This window comes from Canariomyces notabilis (assembly GCF_033297395.1).
Source record: "Canariomyces notabilis strain CBS 508.74 unplaced genomic scaffold N656scaffold_1, whole genome shotgun sequence".
NCBI lineage: Eukaryota > Fungi > Ascomycota > Sordariomycetes > Sordariales > Chaetomiaceae > Canariomyces > Canariomyces notabilis.
Window position 1 is genome coordinate 460,613 of NW_027041823.1, and position 20,647 is coordinate 481,259.

General features: G+C 55.1%; 8 protein-coding genes across 8 annotated transcripts; 3 read left to right on the forward strand and 5 right to left on the reverse strand.

Moving 5' to 3' along the window:
* Nucleotides 1-1,367: 1,367 nt before the first annotated feature.
* Nucleotides 1,368-2,418, reverse strand: N656DRAFT_699960 (uncharacterized protein; the record flags this gene model as incomplete). Its single annotated transcript, XM_064810825.1, has 3 exons — nucleotides 1,368-1,669; nucleotides 1,859-1,901; nucleotides 1,954-2,418. The coding sequence occupies 3 exons, from the start codon at nucleotides 2,416-2,418 to the stop codon at nucleotides 1,368-1,370; spliced, it is 810 nt and encodes a 269-aa protein (XP_064674654.1).
* Nucleotides 2,419-3,513: 1,095 nt separating this feature from the next.
* On the reverse strand, nucleotides 3,514-4,889 carry N656DRAFT_698983 (acyl-CoA dehydrogenase NM domain-like protein; the record flags this gene model as incomplete). Its single annotated transcript, XM_064810750.1, has 2 exons — nucleotides 3,514-3,685; nucleotides 3,757-4,889. The coding sequence occupies 2 exons, from the start codon at nucleotides 4,887-4,889 to the stop codon at nucleotides 3,514-3,516; spliced, it is 1,305 nt and encodes a 434-aa protein (XP_064674655.1).
* A 997-nt stretch (nucleotides 4,890-5,886) lies between these two features.
* N656DRAFT_833477 (uncharacterized protein) lies at nucleotides 5,887-6,709 on the reverse strand (the record flags this gene model as incomplete). The annotated part of the gene is made up of 2 exons (XM_064818689.1): nucleotides 5,887-6,263; nucleotides 6,334-6,709. The coding sequence occupies 2 exons, from the start codon at nucleotides 6,707-6,709 to the stop codon at nucleotides 5,887-5,889; spliced, it is 753 nt and encodes a 250-aa protein (XP_064674656.1).
* A 1,901-nt stretch (nucleotides 6,710-8,610) lies between these two features.
* Nucleotides 8,611-9,456, forward strand: N656DRAFT_700034 (uncharacterized protein; the record flags this gene model as incomplete). The annotated part of the gene is made up of 3 exons (XM_064810831.1): nucleotides 8,611-8,749; nucleotides 8,812-9,152; nucleotides 9,214-9,456. 3 exons carry the CDS (start codon nucleotides 8,611-8,613, stop codon nucleotides 9,454-9,456), a joined length of 723 nt encoding a protein of 240 aa, XP_064674657.1.
* Nucleotides 9,457-10,391: 935 nt separating this feature from the next.
* Nucleotides 10,392-13,424, reverse strand: N656DRAFT_773100 (PFU-domain-containing protein). The gene is made up of 3 exons (XM_064814001.1): nucleotides 13,163-13,424; nucleotides 11,991-13,101; nucleotides 10,392-11,935 (listed from the first exon to the last, which is right to left on the reverse strand). The coding sequence occupies exons 1-3, from the start codon at nucleotides 13,208-13,210 to the stop codon at nucleotides 10,662-10,664; spliced, it is 2,433 nt and encodes an 810-aa protein (XP_064674658.1). The 5' UTR covers nucleotides 13,211-13,424; the 3' UTR covers nucleotides 10,392-10,661.
* Nucleotides 13,425-13,974: 550 nt separating this feature from the next.
* N656DRAFT_785936 (WD40 repeat-like protein) lies at nucleotides 13,975-15,105 on the forward strand (the record flags this gene model as incomplete). Its single annotated transcript, XM_064816476.1, has 2 exons — nucleotides 13,975-14,104; nucleotides 14,165-15,105. The coding sequence occupies 2 exons, from the start codon at nucleotides 13,975-13,977 to the stop codon at nucleotides 15,103-15,105; spliced, it is 1,071 nt and encodes a 356-aa protein (XP_064674659.1).
* Nucleotides 15,106-16,221: 1,116 nt separating this feature from the next.
* On the forward strand, nucleotides 16,222-18,351 carry N656DRAFT_785937 (WD40 repeat-like protein; the record flags this gene model as incomplete). Its single annotated transcript, XM_064816477.1, has 1 exon — nucleotides 16,222-18,351. The coding sequence occupies one exon, from the start codon at nucleotides 16,222-16,224 to the stop codon at nucleotides 18,349-18,351; it is 2,130 nt and encodes a 709-aa protein (XP_064674660.1).
* A 1,146-nt stretch (nucleotides 18,352-19,497) lies between these two features.
* Nucleotides 19,498-20,100, reverse strand: N656DRAFT_793618 (uncharacterized protein; the record flags this gene model as incomplete). The annotated part of the gene is made up of 1 exon (XM_064817186.1): nucleotides 19,498-20,100. The coding sequence occupies one exon, from the start codon at nucleotides 20,098-20,100 to the stop codon at nucleotides 19,498-19,500; it is 603 nt and encodes a 200-aa protein (XP_064674661.1).
* Between the last annotated feature and the right edge of the window lie 547 nt (nucleotides 20,101-20,647).

The window sequence follows — 20,647 nt, forward strand, 5'->3', positions numbered from 1 at the left end:
GCTAGGTGAAGCCAACCCGGAATTGCTTCCGCCTGTTGCACAATCAAGGATGATATGCTGTTTTTCTTTAGACGACCCTGTCTAGCTGCAATTGGATGTCCTCACCGAGCTCCGTCAAATTCAATTAGCCAACCAACAGCTTTAGAGTTTGCAATGTATCATAATGATCACGCACCTGGACCCTGACTCTTCACCGGCTGTGCAACCAACCACTTCCCCTCCCATTCTCCCCATCCACCACCACCACCTCCTCCGCCCTACATCATGAGTCGTTCACCATCAACGGTCTGGTCCTCCCCCAAATGCACACGACCCCCTTCCTAAAATACCGCGCCCCACCCACCCTCGTGCCCACGTCCGATACCTCTGATGCCGCCAGTGGGCCCTCGGGGTCCCCTCCCAGCCCGCCGCTAACAGCTTCCAGTCACCAAGCTCTTTCACGGACGTGCAACCCGAATCTTTCCGGACCGAACGATCTAGCGGTCTCCCCTTTTCACCGTGTGAGCAATACACCAAAGGAGATGTAGCAGCCCTCCTCGTCCTGAAGCGAGACATGACTCACGGCTCAGGTCTGTTATACCATCCTCACCGCTTCGCTGACATGAATTGTTAGTAGAACCCAGTGTTTAAACGTAGCAATGACATTTAAGGGCTTCCCTGGCTGGGAGCACGACAGCACCATGTCAGTGGGCTTGAGAGGTATGTGGTAATGCAATGTTAAAGGTAGCCAAGTAGGTGCGGGGCTAATACTCGTTCCGTTCGTGGAGATTGAGGCCTTTGATGACGCACCGGGGGTGTTCGATGAAGAAATGAAGGTCAGTAATGTAAAAGCGAAGGCCCCGCTTCGAGTGTAGTTCAAGGTGACCTCGTGATGATATGGCCGACACTTGATGAGTGTGGAGCAATTCAGAAAGAGGAGGGTTTTTGCGAGGGCGTGTACGAATAGGCGGGCTGGTGCTGTCTTCTCGCAGGAAGACACGAGGCAGGGGAAATGCCATGTAAACCGCTGGCGGCACGAATGGGTCTGTATGTATCGCGTAAGGATGGTGGATCATCGAGGAGACTCGTCTGGTGTTGTTGGTCTCAAGTTTTGCCGTGAATCTCTATCAGCGTCGGAGCTGCAATCTGGAAGATAGTATTGCGGAGGTGATGTAGATTCGATATCGCTGAATGAGTAAACAAAGATTGGAATAAGACTCAGGAGCTTAAAGCTCGGCCAGTCTGAAGTTGTAGAGGGACAGCATGTACAAAACGGTTCGAAGGGCGTAAAGTCATTACAGATTATAAATGCTAAAAGTCTAGGGGCATGTACATGGGGTATCTCTGTCATCTATCAGCGTAATGTGAAAGAGCTGGATGCAGTCAAGTTATTGCAAAATCGCAAAGCACCAATCGCTGTCCGCTTTATGGGCTTCCCGCAGGTCAGCTTTCATGTAGCAACGATGCCTGCTGTCCTCATCGCCGGCTATGTAGCCCCATGAGCAAGCCTCGCATTCCGAATTGGAAGCGCAGACGTTCATGCAGTCGGCCATGCTGCTTGTGTAGAGGTGTGCCAAATCGGTGGCGCCATCACCGCTGTAGTCGATGCCGCAGAGTCGCAAGAAACTCCTGGTTGAACCTGGAACGAAGTAGATTGTGTTGTTCAAGGCCGGGCAATCTGAGTTGTACTCTGGCCGGGACGCCGCCTCCATTGAGGATGTTTCGGCGGGCTGAGTACTGGAGGTAGAGGTGGATTGGGAGTTTGTTGGCGTTGGACCACCGTCCATTAGTGATGCAGGGAGAGAGCTGCTGAACTGCATTAGCTAACTGTCAGTAGCCATGAGCAGCCTTGCCAGGGGTGCATTAAGCTGCTACGGACCTTGATGGCTGTTGTGCCGGCTGTGCTGACGGCCTTGACAGGCCTACTCCAAGTCCGGCTCCAAGTCCTACGGCAATTCCAATAAGAATCAATACGGCAACGGCAACCTTGATCCAAAAGGCTCGATTCTTGGTGGTGGGACCCAAGTCATTGCTATCGGTGAGACTCCAATTGCGTTCGCTTCCGCCCACACCTCCACTTGCAGCCGTGCTCTCCGCTACCGGGTCATTCAGATCTCCATGACCGAGCGTCTTTTCATGAATCTCATAGTCGGCAGGCGGTGGAGTCCCCTCACGGTAGAAGGTGTACTGGTCGAGGTTTGTCTCGTCACGATCGTCCCAATACACAGCGGGCGGTGTAGAGTCAGCGGTTGCGCCGGCCGTCGGTTTCCCGCCTCTTGGGATCTGCTGGGACGTCTTGCCATGGCTAACCGATGGCGTCACCTCGGCGAAGCGGACATGATGCCGGTTGTTGTCGTTGTCGTGTGGTTCAGGTTGCGGTTGCGGTTGCGGTTGCGGTTGCGGTCCGGGCGAAGATCCTCGGCGGTGTGGTGGGTCCATGGTTTGGATGATCAGAGCCAGGGGTCCATTCCGCTCCCGTTGCGACCAAATACCGTACTCCTTGGCGCGATCCGTTCCGCTGCCACAGATCCTCTCGGTTTGCGGCCGGGTTTGTAGCGGTTGGCACCATTCGATCGCGCCGGAGCGCAGGTTGCCTGAGATGGAGAAAACGAACGAAGGAGGAAAGAAGGAGAAAGGCATCCCTGGTGCCACTGCAACCCAGCCCTGAACATGGCGTCGCCAAGGATTGGTCCTTCCTTCCACCTTCCACCACGGACCCGCCGCAATTTCGCGAAATTGGATCGTGAGTGCCGCGCTTTGACGTGCTATCTTCGTGCCTCCACAGTGGCACGGGGTGGAGAAAGATGCATTGCCAACAGCGCTCATCGTGTTGGCCTGTCCATGATACCTTTCGTGTAACGAGCTGGGAGCTGTCCAACATTTGGAATTATCCTACGGATACTGCTTGACTGAAAGCTTGTTCAAGCCCGTCCATAGAAAGGGAAGGCCGTCTTATCTGTCTACGCTAGAGGATCCTGGTTCAATAGTGCACGACCCGCCTTGGCTTCTCACTTGTAGAAAAGTTCCACCACATACGTTACTTCCAGGTTCCACCAGTTATTGGAACTTGGAAGTAACTGAAGGCAGTCTAGGCTCAGGAACATATATGTACCTAATATTTTGACCACTGATACGTTCTAGTGTATGCTCTTTACTTATCAGTTGCGTAGACACGGAAGGTTTTAGGCAAGCCGCAAGCATTGAGTACCGAGCCTGAATACCCTGGAGGCAACGATGCCATACCTACCACATCACCCAGCATACATAGGTAGCGGTAGCGATCATGAGCATTTGAATCTGGTGTTCTACATAGGACACCTTGCTTGCCCTTGTAGACATCAAAATGGGGAACCGCTTTTCCTCCTGTGTACCGTGTTGTCAAGCGCAGGAGGTTCCGTTTGCCCACCTACCACCTGATGTTCTCTTGTATCATGTATTCCTGGATCCCTTTCCCTCGGCAACTTCAATTTAGATCTCGGAACATAGGATGCCTGAATGCCCTTGACTTTCCGTTCCAGAGTGCGCCGCTTCATGTTAATTGCTTTCTGAGGGTCCGTACGTTGCTGCCCATGGATCGTAAGACGGCAGCAGCATGAGCTGCTGTAAGTGGCGCCTCCGAATTCCAACGTTGCCTCCATCGAAGATGGGAAGCGCCAGGGCAGTATTGAGCAACTCAGAAAATGGCTGGCTCAGGTCGTAAGCCGTGCTGTCTCAGTGTCAGCGTGTACATGTACGGACTCGAGATAAAACTCCCATTCTTCCAGTAGCTTAACTCACACTCCTACCGCGTTGATGATGTCCATGCAAGCCTTGACGGCTGCGTCGCTACAGTAGACTTTTGCCGCCAACGCCAACTCCCGTCGCGCGCTGTAGTCGCCGGGCCCATTTTCCATGGCGTGGGCAGCCTTCCAAGTCAGGGCTCGCGACGCCTCGGTCTGCATCTTGACATTGGACAGCAAGTCGGCAAACGCCTGGCGTTCTAGCAGCGGCACCGCACCATTGCGCGAGTCTCGCCTGGCAAAGCCCAGTGCCGCATCAAAAGCCGCCCGCATGAGACCGACACTCATAGCACCGACAAGCACGGCGCTAGCATCAAACGAGGCAAAGACGACCTGAGCGCCCTGGCTGGGGGGACAGAGAACGTTCTTGGCTGGCACGCGGACGTTGGTGTATCGCACGTGCGGCCCGGAAACCGACGTGTGGCCCGGCATCGAAATGTGACGGACAACCTCGAAAGCGCCGGCTCCGTTCCGATCGAGGTCGGCACGGGTGACCAGGATGATCATGACGCGGTCTTTGGGGTCGCTACGTTCCGGCTGTAGGGTTTCGCCGTCGGTCACATCACGGCAAACGATACAAGCCAGGTCGCACCCCCTAAAGTCCCAGCCCGCGCAGTTGGTCGCCCACATCTTCTCGCCATTGATAACCCACTCGTCGCCGTCCCGCCGAGCTGTGGTCTGCAAGCCGGGCGCACCCTTCTCCAGGGCGTTGGCAACTCCGCCGGGCTCACTGAATACCAGCGAAGCCAGAGGAGCGTCCTCGCCGCTGAGAAAGGGGGCCAGAAACTCGGCGTGCCCAGGCTTGCCCGCAATGTTCAGCGGGGTTAGGCCCAAGCCGGTGGCGAAGATGGTGAGAGCGGCCGATGGCTCGGCGGAATAACACTCCTCCACCAGGATGGCCGCCTCGATGAGCGTCCCACCGGTGCCGCCATGGGCAGGTGAGATTTGGCCTTTGAGCAGGCCGCCTTGGACGGCAGCGGCATAGGTGGGCCGGGTAGCTTGGAATCGCTCGTGGTGTTGCTCGTATTTGAGGTACTCGGCGCGGGCCGGCTTGAGGACATTGTTTGCAAAGCTGGCGGCAGCGGTACGGGTGGCTCCCTCCTTTGAGCCGAGATGAAAGTCGATAGGCATGCTGAGAAGGTTTATGAAATCAGGAGAGTTTAATTAAGGGAAAGGGGATGATTTGAATCGACGGAATGCACAGAAAGGGCGGTGGGTGCATAAAAGGATTGTCGTGTGTATCAATCATAGTCTCCATTCTGGCTTCTACCGCCGCTTGTTTCTGTCGGTTGAGCTGGGCATTACTAACAACTGTCAGCCGACCATCGACGATGAGTGTGGACTAGGCCCTTGGGGGAACTCTTATCCCCCATCAACACTAGTAATCCTTGATTTACCGGGTGGATGTAACTCCAGACAAAAAGCACGTCAGCTTTGTCCATTGCCATCACCTCCGGCTCAATTTGCCTTCAATATCGTTCGGTGTGTCAGCATCCGCGCGCAGATGCATTACTTGCCAGCCGATCTCGGCTCTCTCCTCAGGTCTGGTACCTAGTGATTTGCTTTCAAACAAACAATCGGCGAGTCTGCTAGACTGCAGAAAGCTTTGTGAAGAAGAATGAGTTATCACATGCACATCATTCATAGCATCGCCAGCGGTTTGCTGAGCGCTGAAACATTTCAAGACGTGTTCGTACTGCTCGACAGCCCAGACTATAGCCCAAAGTATGTTGCTACTAGTAGAGTAACCGAAATGTAGAGTTCCATGATTTCGATACATAGGTGCTTGCTCGAAAATCAATGGGTCACTGGACTGGTGGTAGTTGGTTGAAACCTGTGAACAGGATACGCTGTGCCCTTAGCTATAATTCGAAATGGTTACCAGAAACCTAATATGCTCTGGTTAGTGACGACCACTACTAGTACTAGATGATTCGGAACCTGATTTCAGGCTCAAGGCCTCCTCAGCAGTCAGCTTGACCTCGGAACCCTGATTTGATTCGGTATCGACTTGTGGTTCCCCCGAAACAGTCTGGTTATCTGGTGGAGTATTCCAGAGCAAGCAAGCAAGTGCACTTCAAAGCATGGGCGACTTGAAACACCGGGGGGCTACTCCTAGAGAGTGCTTTCAATTTTGACTCCTTCGGCAATACATGATGGTGCTTGAGAACATGTAATCGAAGTCCGGGAAAGTGTAGCTGGCATAAGTAGCGTCCATGGTTGAGAAAGCAGCAAGGGGAGACTTTGCCTTGTAGTCGTGGTCGACAACTTTCTCCCACTCATCTAAGCTAGCGCCGACAAAGAGCCCAGGAAGACTCGCGAGCGCTTGATTGTAGATGTCGAGTTCCATGTGGATGCCATAAAGCAGCGTGTTCTCATCCACCATGGCGAAGGCGTCTGGGCTGTCGACGACTTCGAGACCAAGTCTAGTGCAAAATTCCCTGTCTGTCTGTGTAAAACGAGGCTCCTGGACAACGCATCTGATATCTCTACCACTCCATGATCCTACGTCAGCCTTGTCAGCGATTTCAAATCGTAGAGACACTGTCGTTGGAAAGGCAAGGGGGCGCCTAACTCAAATGGTCGACAATGAAGCAAAAGGCGGCCGTCTGCATATGAGCTGTTCGCCTTGCCGTGACACTGCCATTACTTGGCTCGTAAGGGCCAGGGCCGAGACATATGGCTGTGGTGATGGTTGGGCGATCTGGTTGTTGTTTGAGCAGCTCCATTACTGCCTTCATGCGCTCCCACCATTCTAATACTTGCCAGTCGTTGGTTGCTGTCTTGTGGTACCGCCATAGATCCTCGGCCGAGAACTCCGGGTTTGGGTTCGGCAGGATGCTGTCGGCTGTGGCATCGGCTCCGGGGTCCGGCTGTGGCGTCGGCACGGGTCGTAGACGGCCCCTCTTGCGCTTAACTTGGTTCCACTCGCCTTCCTCTTGGGCCGCCATTGTGTCCGATGGCAGGCTGAGTTGGACTTGTGGGAGGGATAGAGGAGGGTGGGTAATGGGCGTGATTGTGCCCAGGGGAATCTGCTTAGGTGGCTAGACAGCTCCAACAATATCTAATTTTTCCTCTTCATTGAACTCCCCTCATTGCTCAATGCTGCCCAAACTCCAGAGCTTGCGTCTCGAGCTTGCCCAAATTCGTAAGTCGCAACTGACCAGTCGAAATCTGGCGAGCAGTTGCATGCGATAAGCACCAAACGATAAGCCTAAAATTCTCACCGCCTGTCGTTTATGGTAACGTCCAGCCCCACCTTGTAAGAGAAGTGCGAATTGGGGAAAGCGGTCGTCAAAGTTGTTTCCTGTTCTCCCTTCTCAACGGGTTCATCTCCTTTGCAGATCGATAACTATCGGATCTCACCATCGAATCAAAGTTTTTATGTCATCCATATGTATACCTGTAGCGGTGTTACCTGATACCGTGGCGGTTTTCTCTTGGCTCTCGTTCTCAGATTGCACATGGTCGAGTCAGCTCAGCGGTTGTGTACGAAGTACTCGACGAAGTGACACCACTCCGGATGGACCCGCGTGCCCTAGGTGGAGTACATACCTAATAAATCCACGTCGCCCCCCAAAGGCAACCCTTTGCTCGCTGCGAGACCTGACAGCGACAGGGCAACAAAACTCACACAGGTCTCACTCTGGGCTTTGCTTCACTGCATCTGGAACATTAGGCGCTCCCGTCTAGAGCAAGTCTCTCATGGCGTACCCGTACGGGGTATACGGAGTACGTACATGTAATTTGAGATCATGGCTGGTTTGTGTAACAACAGGCAAGACCCGGATTCTCACAAAAGTAGCAACCCTCACGGATTGTGGAGCGTCACATCATTGGTTTCCAAACTGGGAGTCAGGGCGCTTAGCCTCGACGAAGGGTTGGAGGGCGAACATCCGATGCGATCCGGCTTAAACTGACCAGAAATCTGCTGTGCAACATCACGCATTGTCATCTTCCAGTTTTCTATCTCTCTGGGCTCAACATCCCAGGTTGGGCTAAAAGCAAGGCGAATGAGATGCAGGTCCCACCAGCAGAATGCCGAGGGAGAGACGTGGCTCTTCAACCGCTCGACCCGAACGGTCCCTACATCCCCCCAAAGCCAAGGCGGTGCTATCACCGATTGGACCGGCTGGTTGTGATTGGTTTTGAACGAATTGTCGACTCCCGGAACGACATTGGCCAAGTGATTCACCCAAGCGTCGCCGCTTCGCCAGCAGCCGAGCGGTCAGATGCCGTCTCCCATTGGCCGCAGCCACCTCCGGTGACAGGGGGCGGGAGCTTCGGCGCAGCACGGCATGCATCTCCCCCAGCTGTGAATGGCCGGGCCGTTCACAGGCATCTGCTGCCCAAAAGCCACCCTCATTGGTTGTCTTTGATGGGTGCATGCGAGGGGTCACTTTGTCCCTCTGCACGGGGGGTTGCAAGATTGGTTGCAGTGACAGGCCTGGGCGGCTGGAGAGAGGAGGGGAATGGCTGCAATGGCTGATGCCGCGAGATATTACCCTCCTGCTGCCCGCGGGCCGGGTCTTTGTTCTGTCTTTTCTTTGATTCCCTTCGGATTGCGATTTCGAACAAGGTGCGCCGTTACAAAGTGTCCTCGACAACGATTCCGGGTATCCCAACTACTGTCGTGCTTGGTGGCATCCAGACTCGCCACCACTTCACCGGCACGCAAACACCGAAGGCTGAGAGTCGGGAGACAGGTGGCTGCAGTTGAGATATAAAAAGATACCCAGAGGTTCAAAAGAGGGGACGTTCGCGAGGAATAGAATGAGGCGGGTTTGAACCCTGATAACACGATCCGCCATTTCTCGGACCTTTTCACCGACACCCCAGACCCATCCTCATCATGCTCTCATCAGCACTGCTCACAGTCGCCGGAGCGGCGCTGGCGTCCGCGCACATTGTTATCACGTATCCCGGGTGGAGAGGCAACAACCTAATTACGAACGAGTCGTTCCCATATGGCATGCAATGGATGTATCCATGTAGGTTCTGACGCGCCTCACCCGCCGCTTAGACTGCGTACCGTACTGACAGCCGTGACCAGGCGGTGGAATGGAAGCGACAGCAAACAGGACGTACTGGCCGACAGTAGGCGGCGCCATCGCCTTCCAGCCGGGCTGGTTCCAGGGACACGCAACGGCCATGATCTACATCAACATGGGCTTCGGCACCGAAGGACCCGAGCTCGGACCGAAAGGCGGGCCCCCGAACATGAGCTTCCCCATGATCACTCCCTTCCAGATTCTCGGCCCCACAAAGAACCCCTATCCGGGCACCGTCTGCTTGCCGCAGGTGCCGCTGCCCGCCAACACGGTTGTCAAGCCTGGCGATAATGCCACCATCCAGGTGGTCGAGTTGGCGGTTCATGGCGCCGCTCTCTACTCCGTATGCCTTCCCGTCCCTAATTCTCTGGCAACCGGACGAATGACTAACCTGGCTTGCACAGTGTGTCGATATCACCTTTGTCGAGCCCGGCGACCCGCGCCTGGCAGAGGTTAACGAGACCAACTGCTTCAACACCACCGAGATTGGCGTCGCTGATATCTACTCAATCACTCTCCGCGCATCGGGCCAGACAGTGAATGGTGCGACCAGCGGCGCCGGGCGCACATTCCGGGTCGGTGGCAATGTGCTTGCCTATATCGGGTATCTTCCTCTGCTAGTGGGCGGGCTGTGGGCGCTACTGTGAAGCGAACGATACTGGTGGGAGGGTGTGGTGATTTTGCGGCCGTGCTGAGACTGGGCTGCGATTGTACATTTTTCGGTTTTTTTGTGTGTGTGCGTGTGGCATATGGGCAGGCGTTTCGGGGACATTCTTCTTTGTTTTCCTGTACCTTTCTTTGGCTTCCTCCATGGGAGGATGGAGCAGCTGGGGATGTCAAGCAGGCGGCATCATGTCCCTTTCCCTCGTGTTGGGACAGTTGCTTGGCTTGGCCTTGGAAGAAAGTGGCTTGTTGGAGTAGCCGCCATGACAGTCCTATTCTTTTGATGGGATGGGCGTTGCTATTATGGACTGAAGCGCAGGCCTGACAGAGGCTGAAGCAAAGCGTATGCGGTTGCCAGATGATTGACAATTCTATCGGCAAAGCTGACCAGGGAATTATTCCCCAGCCAAGTTGCATCTTGCCTGTTGTACTCTCTGAACTTGTATAAAGGCATACACGTTGGAACTCTATCCGAGTCGATTTGAACTGGAACCGAGGTTCCTGACGTTCCATGGTCTGAGAACCGTAACTGCACCGCATAAGCAGTAAACTATCATGATAGATTGGGAACGGAAACAATCACGAATCACTTACAGACAAAGTTGTGATTTGCTACTTATGGCTCACCCTGGACAGCATTGCTAAGACAGCGAGACGCTGAAGGGGTCTCAATCCCCTCAATGATATACCACGTTGCGAATTTGGCGCATATCGACTCACCCAAAGATGGAGGAAGCTAGGAGTGTCAAAAACTCAGAAATGCGTGTCGCCAGCCGCCGGGCGGAGAGCGATACAGGGTGGGACTGCCTCGGAAACAGGTGGTCGGGACCCTGATCACAGTTGCAGGCGGCTCTCACAATGGGAGATGGAGCCCTGTTCACAGTTCACGGGTCCTGTTCGGATTACGCTTGTAAACAATTTGGCATCGCAAAACGGAGTTCATTCCACGGTACTGTGACCATTGCATGCTTCCATTTTTCCCATCTATTAGCGCCAACAATATCCCGGGGCTCATCTTATCCGACACTCATAACCCGTTCAGACCAGGTTTTTGAACCGTGGGTACTCCTTCCACGAAAGTTCTCGAACCCAAGATATAGAAAGGGATAAGACCCTGCCGTTTCTGTACGTTGCCTTCTACAACACAAAGAGCCCAATACGTCCACTACGCCAGGCAGCGGCAAGCCACCTACCGTTTCAGATACGCCAGACACTCCTGTGCCAGCGACTTGATGCGCGCCTCGCCAGACTTCTTCGCCGCCTCGCCGATGGGCTCGCCAACCTCCAACGTCTTGGCCACGTCCCTCGCCCCGCCGCCAATAGCAAGGATCATGCCCAGAGCCATGGCTGCGCGGAAGAGGACTTCAGGATCGCTCTGACGGCGTATGACGCCCTCTGCGACCTGGCAAAGCTGCATGAGCACCTCCAGATCGACCGCGTCCCGCTCGTTGAAGGCGAGGCAGGTGAAATTGAAGGCGGCCGACGTCAGAGCAATCTGGAGGTTGTTGTTGTCGGGCCCAACCGGCGCCTGCCCGTCCTGCACGCCCGCGACGCGCGCTAGGAGACCCACGATGGCGCTGGCTTCTCTGACCACGAGCTTCCTGCCTTCTGCCGTGCCAAAGAGGTTGGTCACGGCGCGCAACGCCATCATCACGTTGTTTACGTTGACCGAGGATGCGTCAAAGCTTGTGGTGAATTCGGCCAGAGGCTTGTCGGCATGCTCAATGGGGTTTGCCGTATCGAGCGCACCTCTCAGGACAATGTTGACGAAATTTCCGTATTTATTGTCCTGCAGTGATGCCGCTTCCGGGTATGCTACCAAACAGCGGAGCACATCAAGAGCCGGAAGACGGTCGCTGTATGGCCACTGAGTAAGGATCATGTAGACAGTGCGCTGCACCTCCAACAGCGTCGGCGGCCGCTCCGATTTTGTCAAGGTGGAGGCACTCATAGTTGCTTGGAGAACTGTCTCAAGACGGCTGAGACCATCGGGATTCATGGCGATATGCTTGTTCCCGGCCAGCAAGTGTTTCTCATTCAAGCTTCTAAGCTTCTTCGCGACGGGTTCCCATTTGGACTGAGTAAGGGAGAGGTATGCGGTGTGTGGTAGGAACTTTGCCGCAGACTGTGCTGCTTGCTCGGGCTTGTAGCGCGACTCGGTTCCATATGGGTCCGCAGGAGGCTGTTCGGAGCTTTGGCCGATCGTTGCGCCCTTGGTGTTTGTGAGAATGAACTTTGCCACTTGGTCGATATAAGTTATTGAAAGCCCATTATTCCCCAGAAATTTGGTTGCTGCCTCGTAGGGGTTCTCTGACAGGTTGTACGGCAGTTTGAGAGGTGGCTTGCCCTCCTCGATGTCAACATCAAAGACGTAATCGTACTCTTTCCCCTCGTACTGAACTTTCCGCCCACTGCTTCCCGAAGAGTCCACGACGGTGCCAACATGGATCCACCGCTGCTCGCCTACAGAAAAAATTAGCGTATGTGAGCAAACGGGGGTGAGAACGAGCCGGCTTACTCAACGACCATTGATAGGCCCCGATTGTCCCGTCCTCCTCGAGGACCGTCTTAACTTGGCCATCCTTCTTGCCGGCATTGATTGCAAGCCAGCTGTGGGGATCCAGCTGCTCCTTGTTAATCGTGGGTCCTAATTGTTGTTGCGGGATTGCTGAGGCCCGGACCGAGTCCTCGAACTGCGAGAGCGCCTCAGGCGGTGCTGTGCGCTCAGCATTACGTGTGAAGACACGGACCACGTTGTCGCTGGCGCCGGTGACGAAATCCCCGTTCTCCGGGCATACGGCGACAGCCCAGACCGAAATGGCTGGATGTGTTATCGTCTGGACGCATTCCGAGCCCCTCCAGATCCGTACTGTCCGGTCCTCTCCCGAACTGACAATCTCGGCCGTCGGTAGACAAGCAAGAGAGTAGATGAAGCTGTCGTGACCGTGCAGGGTTCCAAGTTCGGTACCGTTCATCTTCCATAGCTGAATGACACCGCCGTTTCCGGCACTCGCAAATTCCGCCCCGCTTGGATGCCCCTTAAACCCGCCGGGAAGCTTGCAGAGAGCACGCACGACAGAGCTGGTAGGAATAACACGCCAGGGCTCAACCTCGTTAGCGTGGTTGACCTTGCGCAAATCAAAGATGCGGATGTTGGTGTCAGCGCTGCCTGTTATAACCGTGTGCTCGTCGTAAGCCAGGACTGCCCAGACGCTCTTTACCTCGCCTTGGTGGACGAGCTGCGCAGATATCTCCCATTTATCTGTCCCCCAAACGAGTGCTTTCCCATCCCACCCGCCGGACACAACGTAGGTGCCGCGAGGCGATACATCAAGCGCGCACACGTTGTGGCCATGGCCGACGAGCAGCCTGTCGGCATTGTCGGCCGAGACCAAGTTCGGCCGCTTCGCTTCAATGATAGCTTCTTGACCGGCTGATATTATAAGACCTTCAGGCCAACTAGGCGAGGGCCGGAGAAACGTGAGCGAGTTGATATAGCCATGGCCTTGGCTGGTTATGGTGGAATCAAAGGTCGGCGGTTTATCAGCTGTCCTGCGCCAAAGGCGAACTGTCTGATCGCGAGATGAGGAGAGTACGGTACTCGCAGTCGGAAAACACACGGCGCGAACCTGAAAATTACAAAGTCAGCGGTTGGCCACCGCTACGGAGAGTAAACGCAACGGAACGTACATCACCGTCGTGACCCTTGAGTTGGGCCGACAGTTTGTAATCCGGCATCACGCCGGTTTGCTTAGGGAGAGCTGGAGGAGCAGGCAAGGTAAGAGACCAAGCGATTGTAACGCAAAGAATTCGCGGTTGAAGCCCGTTTGTATAGAATATGTCGTCTATATTTCAAGAACTAGAGCATGGGATCGGGAAAGTCGGTGGTTTGTTAAGCAAGCATGGCTCATGCCTACAAGCGGAATGGAATTGCCTGGAAGCTCCAAGCGATGCCCTGCTGCTCAGTGTACTTTGCTCCATGGCGGGGTACTAGTAGTTGTGGATCATCTGTCTTGAGGGGCTGCACAGTAAGCATATCCGATTCATACAGGGCATGTGGCCCCACTTGCGCGTGTGGGCCTGGACACTAACGTTACCTAATTTAAGATTGGACTGGTACACCCCGCAGTTGTGCTGCGCAAGGGATCAACATCGCCGTCTCAACTCTCAACTCTTTCCACGATTTCTGCCTACGAGCAGCGTGGGGCACGACGGCCACTTCAAACTGGTGATTCGACTCCCTTTTGTTTTTCACGAATCTTGTTACGACCTGTTACGATTTTTTCGCTCCTTGTTTCTGCCATTGCCCTCGTTCCTCGTGTGCTCCACGCTTAAATTCGCCATCGCCAGTTTCGCTCGTCATAGGAACTCGCCATACCTAGTTCGCTTCGGTCGCTTGACTTCCCCGCATCCAGCGTCCGCCGTTCAAAGGCCCAACACTCGATGCGGAAGACGCCCTCTTCGCGGACTCCATTAGATATATCAATTCTCTCCACATCAGCATGGGCGATACCGCCGCTCCTCGTCAATACGTGCCATTGACGTGCCATGGCCACTCGCGGCCCGTCCCTCACTTGAGCTTCTCTCCGCTGGAGAGAGAAGAGGTTTACTACATGATTTCCGCCTGCAAAGGTTCGCGCGACGTCGTTCCCCTTTTCTCTCTCTACCTCCACTAACCGACTGGTCGCACAGACGGTAATCCCATGCTCCGAGATGGCCAGACGGGCGACTGGATTGGCACCTTCCTCGGCCACAAGGGCGCAGTATGGCAAGCGAGACTCAGCCCTGATGCCACAACCGCTGCAACGGCCTCTGCAGATTTTACCGCCAAGGTTTGGGACACTCACACGGGAGAGCTTCTCTATATCCTCCAGCACGATCACATTGTTCGTGCCATTGCCTATCCATTTGACAATTCTGGCATGCTTGCGACTGGTGGCTTTGAAAAGAAACTCCGCATCTTCGATCTGCAAGACCAAAAACCAGCCGGCTCTCCTACATCCCCAACGCCCAACCTCGTTACACCCGTCACCATTGAGACGTCGCGAGCCTTCGAGATCGGCGAAGGCACACATAAAGAACCAATCAAGTTCATCGTCTGGGCTCAGGATCCCAGTGTGATCGTCACGGCTTCTGGCGACACTCTTCGATGGTTCGACCTGCCCAGCAGGAGTTGTATTCGCGAAGCGAAGTTAGAAGGAGAGATCAAATCCTGCGAGCTCGTGTCTCTTGCGCCGGCATATAGCGCCCCGACGGATATTGGCGGCGGTCTCCCCGTCATGGCCGTTGCTGCTGGCAAAACGGCATATTTCTGGGGCGGTATGAGGGCCGAGGACGAATTGAAGCAGATCAAACTCTCCCACGGAATTGCGAGTGTCGGGCTCGACCTCAAAGGCAGAAAATTTGTGGTTGGCGAAGAGCCAGGCACCTGGGCGCGCGTGTACGACTGGGAGGATGGCAAAGAGCTTGACGTGCACAAGGGCCACCATGGGCCCATCTGGTCCATCGCATTCTCGCCAGATGGAAATCTCTATGCAACTGGGTCGGAAGACGGTACGATCAAGATGTGGAAGAATTGTGAAGGCTTCTACGGGCTTTGGAGAGGAGGCGTGTCAGGAAGCGGTACGGACTAGGAGGTGGACGACCGCCATGCTCGCCTTCCTCCGGCTGGTGTTCTTACAGAGTCGCCTTCCAAGACGAGATGCGCCAATGGGATTTGCAACGGTTCGGCCACTGCAGCTAAATCTTCGCGTTCCAGGTCTCTAGGAGAGGATGAACACCCAGTCAATGGCCGTTCCAAAATGCATGCCTTGTCTACACCACTAGGTCACCAGCAGGACCCGTCTCATTTAAACACGCTGCACAATTGCCCACAAGTCGAGGAAGATGAGCTGCCAGCTTGCACCTGCCCGTCATGTCCTCGACATGGCGAAGGGCACGTTAGCCCCGGCAAATTGAAGATGGAGGAATTCATACGTCGGTCAGCGATGTATATGATCAACGCAGCAAGGCCTACGATCTAACAATGTCGAGGGTGAGCAAACTATGACTCAGGCATTTCTGGAATCCCAGTTGCTTGCGTTCATGACGCTTTTATGTCCGGAACTAGACGGTTCCAGCGTCAGGACAGAGTCTTCGCTCTGACTTGGTTCTGTCTGGCCATGAAAGCACGATACACAGGAGAGAGCAGATGTAGCTATCTAATGGCTCGTCAATCCTTAAAGAGGTATTTTTACCCGGCTCTTCAGGAGTGTCTGGGATAGTTTAGAGCGAATTCCCTCAAGGGAGGATGCACAACCCTAGAAACTGAAGGTTTCCATCTTTGCCCAAGCATCAAATATTTCATCCTATCGCGGGTACCTCATTGCCTGGTGACTTGTCGCAAGTTTTCGAAATACAAAAGAATGCCCCTTGACCTTGCTTTGTGGTGAATGCGAGCGACCATCGGATACTGCCGTGCCCCTCCTTTTGTTGTGGGGATAACGTGGGACAGGGGTGTGGGGTGAATCTCTTTAGCTCCATACGTCCGTAGAAAAGAATGTCTTGGCGATCTTCACAGCACGTTCTACAGTTCTATACTGATGCGAAGCCCGCTGCCGACTAAGCGACAGCCTCGACCTACAGGTTTCTCGGACCTCGGCGAGCCGGCAGTTATATTCTTCTTCATAGTAATGCCGTGCACAGCCAGCACAGAAAATACTAACACGCTTATCACCTGAGCCAACTCAAGAGCTTCACTCGACGCGAAAATGGACGACGAGTACGCGAGCTCCGAGAACGAGCAGGATGAATTGATGGAAGAAGCCGACGACCTCGAAGTGGATAACGAGGCCGAAGACGACAATGAAGACGAGGAGGACGACCAGGATGAGCAAGATGAGCCGGAGCAAGAACCAGAGCCGGAACAGGATGCCGACCCGTTCGACGAAACTCACCCGGCAGCCTCGGATGCCCAGACGGAATCCGCGAAACGAGCATCCGCTCCACCCACCACACCGGCGACGGCGTCACGGTGGCGCCCTATTCTACGTCAAGAGTACATCGACGCTCCTCTCTACGATATCGTGCCGACCATGGCGGCACCCCAGGCCACTAGCGTCAACTGCATGGCGATCACCCCTGATCTGCGCTACTGGATGACGGGCGGCTCAGACGGCTACATCCGAAAGTACGACGGCATAGGCACCATAAACGGCAAGCAGCAACTCACCGTGGCGCAAAGACACCCCTTTGTCGATAGCGTTGTCAAGGCCGGGATACTCATGAGCTACTGGGAGAACGAGGAGCCGGCGCCGCCGAACGCGCGCGCCGAGGATAAGATCTTGTCTCCAGTGTACAGCCTGGCCATACACAGCGGCGCACTGTGGCTGCTGAGCGGTCTTGAGAGTGGAGGTATCAACCTGCAAAGTGTGCGACACGATGAGGGCAAGAGGATACACTGTCTTCGCGAAGGCGGACACACCAACGCCGTGAGCGTACTGCAGCTGGCACCAGACGAGAAGAGCGTGCTAAGTGGTAGCTGGGATAAAACGGTCCTGGACTGGGATCTGAACAACGGCCAGATTCTGCGGCGATTTGAGGGCAGCGGAGGGCAAATATCAGCTATTGAGCTGCGTCCTGCGAGCGGCGCCCCCATCCCCGCCGAGGCGAGTGAGGTCGAAATCAGGAGCGAGACATACGACACAGACTCTAAGGTGCGGCTGAATAGCTTCTTCACAAACCACGCTGGCAATGGAGCCGGCGAAGCAGGACAGGCCGGAAGAAATGATGCAGGAGCAGCCGTAGACGGGCCTGGGTCCCCGGAACACGAGTCCTTATTTGGAAGTCCGGCCGGGTCACTCTTTGGTGACAACGACACTATGGGTGGCGGTGGAGCTGCCTTTGGCGATGACGACGACGAATTTTCCAGAGCGATGGATATGGGACTCCATGACGACCCGAGCCAGAACGGGCTAGATCAGTCTGCCGACTTCACAATGGGTGACGCAGCTGGGCCAGCCCTCGACGGCGGCGCTACTTCTGTTCCAGACTTGCTTCCACCGACGCAAGAAGGGATCGGCCCTAACCAAGGGGAATCTCATGGCGACCTCTCGAACAGCGAAACCATGACTAGCGGGGACACGGCTCGCGGCATCTCAATGGACTCTAGTCAGCCAGCGATAATCCCGGAAACACAGCCGACAACTGCCCCGTCATCCTTCCCCGACCCTCAAACCATCCAAGCATCGTCCAACCAATCCATGGACCCCCCGCCGCCTTCATTCCAATCCAGTACCGCCGGCGGACCCTCCTCGCCCTCCACATTGCTCACTTCAGCCGCTGCCCCGCCACATCACGACCAAACTCAAACCTCCTCCAGCACATTCCTCTCGGCTGCCATCGACGGAACCATTCGCATCTGGGACCGCCGGGTGCCGGACCCGGTGGCGCGCATCAACAACCGGCGCGGGGTGCCGCCGTGGTGCATGGGCGCGTGCTGGTCGCCTGACGGCAACTGGATCTACGCGGGGCGGCGCAACGGCACGGTGGAGGAGTACAGCATACACAAGGCGACGAGCGGGTGGCAGCCCGAGCGTTCGCTCAAGTTCCCCGCCGGTTCAGGAGCCGTGAGCTGCGTGCGGCCCATGCCCAACGGGAGACACCTCGTGTGCGCCTCGCACGACATTTTACGACTGTACGACCTGCGCGACAACGCCGCCTTCAAGCACTCAAAGGTTCCCTTCATCATCATCCCCGGCCCGCCCCGCGCCGGTGTCATTAGTGCTCTGTACATCGACCCCACCTCGCGGATCATGCTCTCCGCCGCCGGCACCAGGGGTTGGGACGGGACCAGCACCGAGGTGCTGATTGGGTATGAGATTGCCGTTGCTAAGCAATAGGACGCGGCTTCTAGTGACGAGATTGGGAGTGTAGCTGTTGCTATCGCCATGGCAATGGATAGAGGCCAGCGCCAGGGCCAGGGCCGAGACCAGGACCGAAGCGAAACCGGTTGGGCTGCTGATGCTGGGAAACAGGTATGCACCACAATGAATTGGGCGTTTTGGAGCATTGTTCTCTGAGCAAGAAAAACTGGGTGTCTGCTCTCTTGCCAGAGTTTAGCTTGTTGCGGCATGTCAATTGGTTGGTCCAGAAGTGCCTAGGGGGTTTATATTGCTGTGATCTTCTTCATGAATCTACCAGCAATGCTACAGGAGTCCAGAAGGTGCGGCGTTCACTTTATTGGATGGTTGGAAGGCGTTGGTTGGCAGGCTTGGTGGCGACCACGACAGTAGGTACATGCAATATACCCAGATTTACTTCGTACATGGTGTTTGCTTCAGCTCAGCTCACTCTCGCAGTGTATCCGGCTTGGATAAACGTTATTACTTGTAGCATTATTCGACAGGCGGTTTACAGCCCTTGGATGGACTCGTTTGCGATGGCCGTCTATTCACCAACTTCGAGACAAGCACGGTATAATCGTCTGGACATAAGCAATCTAGCTCAGTACATCTCTATCCCTTACACGCAGTCTAAGACAGCCGCTCCGGATTGCCGCAATGAACTAACATCGAAGCCATGACAAGAAACCACTGCATCCCCGGCTCTCCACGACAACTCTTGACAGTATACCAACAATGAAGCCCCACGGAGGGACAAAAGACAGCCACAACAGAGGATAATACCTGGCAAAGCGAGCCAACAGATTTACCACGCCCCATCGTGCCTGACACCAACGAGACCCGCCATGCAAAGACGCTTCCGAATACTAACCCAGCCCCGACTAGCCATCAAACGACTCCCTCCAAAATGCAAGAGAACGTCAGTGGGTTCGATTCGAGTTTGTAGTGAAGGATCTGATGGCCGAAATCGAGGATACGCAGCTGCATCGTCCGCATTTCCTGAGGCATAGCCACGTAGTTGGCTGATTTCCAGCCTCCATGCCAGATACGCTTCACATAGCCACACTGCCATTTACCACCGCCGCACTTGGCTGCGACAGCAAGGATTTTTGGATGGCATCTCGTCCCTGCTACCGTCACCGTTCACAGCTCGATAAGCCACTCCTCCTTCTCGTCATCGTCCTCTTCTCCAGCATTCATTTGCAACTTAGCATGCGTCGCTCGCAAGGGTTCCAGGCCTTTGGCATTGTGGCTGGTTGGGATACCGTCTGACCCCAATGTGACGAGCAACGGGGGACCGGTGAGCAGATCCGCGGCGACGCCATGCTCTTGAAGCGGGCCACAATAATCGATAGGCTCGTCCGGAATGCTTGTGTCCACCAAGACTGGCGCTTCATGGTTTACAGTGGCTGTTGGTGGAGTTCGCACAGCAGGACCGTTCCTGCTACCGATGTGCGGCCCTGCCATCTGCATTGATGCACCTCGAGTCGTGGTCCCCGAACCGCTATGTGCCATGGAACCAGACAGACCCTTACCCGGGTCGCCCGGTGAATCACTCTGCTCTCCAGAACTGTCATAATCAATCCATCCGACGTCTTTCATCAATCTTGCACTCTTCCTAACAGTGGCATTTGAAGCCTTGCCACGGCGAGCGGCCTTGCCACCATGTCCAGTTTGCTTCCTTTGGGGGTTCGGCCGGTTGGGGCCGTTGTTTCCTGGGCTGCCGTGACCTCCCCTTGGCGACATGATCGCTTGATGATCACCTCGGCCGTGGTGCACTAGTCCGTCAAGAACCGATAGATTTTGAAGGCGAGACTGGACATTCGTAAGAAGCGTGGAGCCCACACCAGGGTGACCTGGGCTGGGGGCTGCTTGTGCTAAGCTGACTGTCTCCCTTACATGATGGAAGGTTCTCTCCTCGCTTTCAACGCGCCGGCCATCTACCAGGGAGACAGGCTGATATACCTCCTTGATGGATACTCCCCTGTGCTGATGAGCAGCAGTGGAACATCGTTCTCTCTCAATGCTTAGTCGCCTATCGTCTTGCACAACATTCCTAACAAATTGTTTCCTTGCTGCTGCAGACCTTCCAATCTGGCCAAGGCCAAGTCCTGGAATTGGATCTCGGTTGGAAACACTCTGCCGCGCTTGATCGTCATCGACACGGGGAGCCTCCTGATGGGCAGCAGACGGACCGCCTCCAACTGCCCCTTGTGATATGCGAGGCTGTTGATACGATGTCTTGTGGAGCTTCATCGAAGCCATGAGCATTTCAGTCTGCTGGCCTCCCATT

Coding starts and splice junctions, on each gene's coding strand:
- N656DRAFT_773100 (XM_064814001.1), bottom strand. CDS start 13,210: ATGCCGGATTACAAACTGTCGGCCCAACTCAAGGGTCACGACGGTGAT. Junction 13,102..13,162: donor TCAAGGGTCACGACGGTGAT/GTACGTTCCGTT, acceptor TGTAATTTTCAG/GTTCGCGCCGTGTGTTTTCC. Junction 11,936..11,990: donor GGCCTATCAATGGTCGTTGA/GTAAGCCGGCTC, acceptor TTTTTTCTGTAG/GCGAGCAGCGGTGGATCCAT.